Source organism: Calcarisporiella thermophila (genome assembly GCF_041956535.1).
Source record: "Calcarisporiella thermophila strain CBS 279.70 unplaced genomic scaffold VTP21scaffold_30, whole genome shotgun sequence".
Classification (NCBI taxonomy): domain Eukaryota; kingdom Fungi; phylum Calcarisporiellomycota; class Calcarisporiellomycetes; order Calcarisporiellales; family Calcarisporiellaceae; genus Calcarisporiella; species Calcarisporiella thermophila.
The window spans coordinates 148-4,000 of NW_027192220.1; the positions used below are offsets into that span (position 1 = coordinate 148).

General features: G+C 35.7%; 1 protein-coding gene across 1 annotated transcript; it reads right to left on the reverse strand.

The window, feature by feature from the left end:
- Nucleotides 1–1,339: 1,339 nt before the first annotated feature.
- VTP21DRAFT_7457 (uncharacterized protein) lies at nucleotides 1,340–1,772 on the reverse strand (the record flags this gene model as incomplete). Its single annotated transcript, XM_069398200.1, has 2 exons — nucleotides 1,340–1,594; nucleotides 1,671–1,772. The coding sequence occupies 2 exons, from the start codon at nucleotides 1,770–1,772 to the stop codon at nucleotides 1,340–1,342; spliced, it is 357 nt and encodes a 118-aa protein (XP_069246455.1).
- Between the last annotated feature and the right edge of the window lie 2,081 nt (nucleotides 1,773–3,853).

Here is a 3,853-nt window from a genome sequence, read left to right on the forward strand (position 1 = left end):
TTTCAACGAAATTGCAAAAGTCATATATACATTTTGTTAAAACTCAGCCTCCTATCTCTCGGAAAATTTTCGTTTAAACTTTTGTGATAATTATGAAAGGTTATTGACTTCATGTTATATTATTATAATATAAATCATCATTGGTATACTTCATGGGATAAAAGAACAATAAGAGCAATAAGAAAAACACTTTAATTTCATATACCTTCGTGCGGCATACTGTACTTCGTAACCTGTACTGAAATAGAACACCATCAAGATTGGTAGCTTATAATCAGCGATACAAGTAGCCCCCTGTCAATGGATGAACTTACACGATATCTTTTTACTTGTATTGAAGAAAGTCCTAAATATTCACCGACGTTTATATAGTTCTTTTTATCGGGAAATACCGGTTTATTGATACATTGCATTCCGGTCTTTTCGATATTGAAAAACGACTCATTAGATAGTAAGATGAATTGGTAGAATTAGGTTAGGCTTCTCCGGTGAGTTCTGCTTATGAGTGCGAACAAAAATTTACATAGGCAATCACCTTTGTATACGGAAGAGTCTCCCTTCCATTCAGCAAAGTTGTTGGAACTGATTAAGAGTATATTAATAAAAGGAAAGAAGACAGATAGAAGGGATAACACAAATAACACACACTACTAGAGAATTCAAAAGAGAAAGCACATCCTATATATATGATGGAATAGGAGATGATGACTAATAATGATGATAAGATACTTGCTTATACATATTTTTATAAGTATGAAATAACCGTCGTAACACAACAACTATCCAGACTTAGATCATGCCTGGTCGTTCTCCAACAAAAGTGCGCAAGTCTAATTATAAAAGCATCCACTTCATCGTTAAGCTTTCCATTCGAACGCAGTATCTCCAGTGAATCTTCAGACGGGATGAAGAGTCTTGCGATACCCCTATTAAAAGGTGCAATTGCGATAAATATCTTTTAGAGTATTTTTATATCGTATTTTTTATATAGAGGGCGCTTCGGAATACGAGGGCAGATGTAAGGAAATGAACTTAGCCAAGTTCAATGTCCTTAGAACCTTTGCTTAGCATCGACCTTGATCCATCGAAGACCAAGCAACACCCATCCGCCAAGAACAATACAAGCATTTACCTGTGAAAACCCACTTTAGCTTAGTTATACTTTTATCCTTTTTACATTATTTAAGACACACGATCATTCGTCAGAAATAGTTTTAGTAATCACTCAATGTCACTCTTCCCTTAGTTTTCTTTAGTCAAATTCCCTTTTTGTCTTTAGAATAAACCTTGTCTTTATTTTTCTTAGCAAACCAAGTGTCCTTCCTTATATTCCTTATAATCAGAGGTGCGTCATACTTGAGGTCTGATAGGGGGGACTATTGTCCCATATGACTTGTCGCTCCTCAGACGTGAGGATGGACTCCGGTGCGTATGGTGTTTTGTGCCCAATCGTGTCCGTTATCTCGTCCGCTGGCGTCCACTGATGTCTCTCGCGGATAGGCACTGGCGAGAGTAGTGCCAAGAGAGATCCTTCAGTGCTCGCGTGCTGATGCGTTTCTTGCGTGCTGATGCATTGCTTGCGTGGACGAGGGCTCTATTTCTCAAACGGAGGTATGCCAGCTCAAAAAACGGCCAAGGAATTGCACTTGGAAAACGACAGCTTTATATACTCTTGATTTATTCTCAGATTTTCTTTTAATTTCTTTAAAATTCTTTAATTTTCTATGCAAAATTCTCTGGAAGTAGCTCATTTGTCCAATAATACGCCTCATTATCGTGAAGCATGGACTGCTGACGTAGTCCGCATTCTATTCCTTGTTTTATTTATATTTTCTAACAAATTTCGTTGTGCTATTTTTATGTAGGGAGAACTGTCACAATAATAAAGACAAAATAGGAGAAAATATCAGAAAATAAATAGTTGAGAAATTTAAAGACTGCCAAGAGTAACAAACAAGATAATGATTGAAAAGTAGCTAGGTTAAATTAAAAACCCTGACAAGGTTGGCCAATACATGGTTTTTTGCAATTTTTTTGTTCGCATTGATCTCGACAACATAATAGATCTCCTGGACAATCATAATCATTACTGCATTCTCCACCGCCAATTTCCATACACGGAATAGGAAAAGGTTGGAAAATGGGGCAATCTCCTCGTTTTTTATAGTTAGCGGTAGGTGTTTCCGTTTCACGTGTTTCTTTGAGGCATCTTATTCGCACTCCATCATTATATATATCATTCTAATAAATTAATAGGTATATTTGATTTTGCTATTGAACATGATTATATCCAATATAGTCTCACTTTCGCATATCGCTGATGACTGACTGCATGACTGTCGTCTCTGGTAGTGAATTGATATCCTTCAAAATTTTCTATTGCAAACACATTGGCCACGAATAGAAAACAGAACGCGGAGAGCTTTCTTGATAGTCTCATTATGGGTACAATAAAGTGATTGAGAACATAGAGGTTGACGGATTTATTTGAATTAAATGCGAGACATAATCAATTTCTGCCAATTAATCACATTTATATAGGATAGAAAACAATGGCAAAGCGTGTCTGAAATCGCAATATGCCCCCATGCCCCTCATCATTTGCCATTTGGGGCGAATTAAGATCCTAACAACACAATAATGAATATCAAATGTGTGTTACAAGAACAAGTGATTCTTCTACAAAAGTAAGAGAAAACAGATCTATTTACACAATACAGTATGTGAATTAAGTCGATGGAAGATAGTAACCGTACGAATTTTTCACAAAGATCATAATTCGACTCACAATAATTTCTTGGCATCCCCCATTTTAATATTATGGATTAACTCTTCAATAAATTTGCCTTTACAAATATAAATTATTTATTTTGCAATAGTTTGTAATATCAGCTCTTATTCCATACACACCAAGTGGTATTATGTTTGTAACTTTTCAAGGGTCAAGGTGTTTTAAAACCGAACTTCATGTATGACATTTTTGCCATTTTAATTAGAGGCAGAGCCATACCCTTGTATCTCAACAATAAAAAGCTTCTATGGCCCGGAAGTCTTTACATACTGTTTTTTCTGACAGACTATAACAGTGTTCGAAAGGGTAGATAAAAGATTATATTAGAAAAAAGTCTTGAGCTTTATTAATAGATTAATAGAGAGAAAGTGTCCGAAAAATTTTTCATTCCAAAAAATTGGCCATGTATCTTGAAAAAATTTTTCAAAAATTTTTTGGGGGGTGGCTTATTAGTTTCATAAGATTAGAGTAATACGTCATCATGAATATTTCTCATATTAGATGGGTTATATTGTGGAGTTACTAGGAGGGCGAAATTGTTTCGAGGACAGACCGATGATAGAGGACAATTGACAGTTGAATTGCCTTGATAGTAAATGAGTCCCCGTTACATGCTGTTGCTTTTCAATCTGTACAAGATATGTGGAAGTCAAATAGTAATAGCGTAGACAAAATTGAAGCGACGGTGGTCGAGATTCTACCGACAGCTTCAACAGAAATGATCTCCAGCGTAATGGATCTGTTTGTAAGATGTTACCTCGAGAGTTACGATCCAGCTTGTACAGTAACTGCTGATTGAGGAATCTTTCCAATAATAATCGACTCCTGAAAAAACCATCGGCAATCGTTTTTATTCCAGAACTTTTTGTTGAATTATTTCATTAACACTTTCATCAAATAGACTGCGGACTTTGTCAGCAGTCCACGCTTCAGGATGATGAGGCCGATTTATTGGATAAAATGAGCTGGTACAAAGAATAAAGAAAAAGTAAACAAAAAAAAAATTGTACGATAATCTGAACGTGATTTTGCTATAAATACAGTCTGAATCGACCAAGGAGA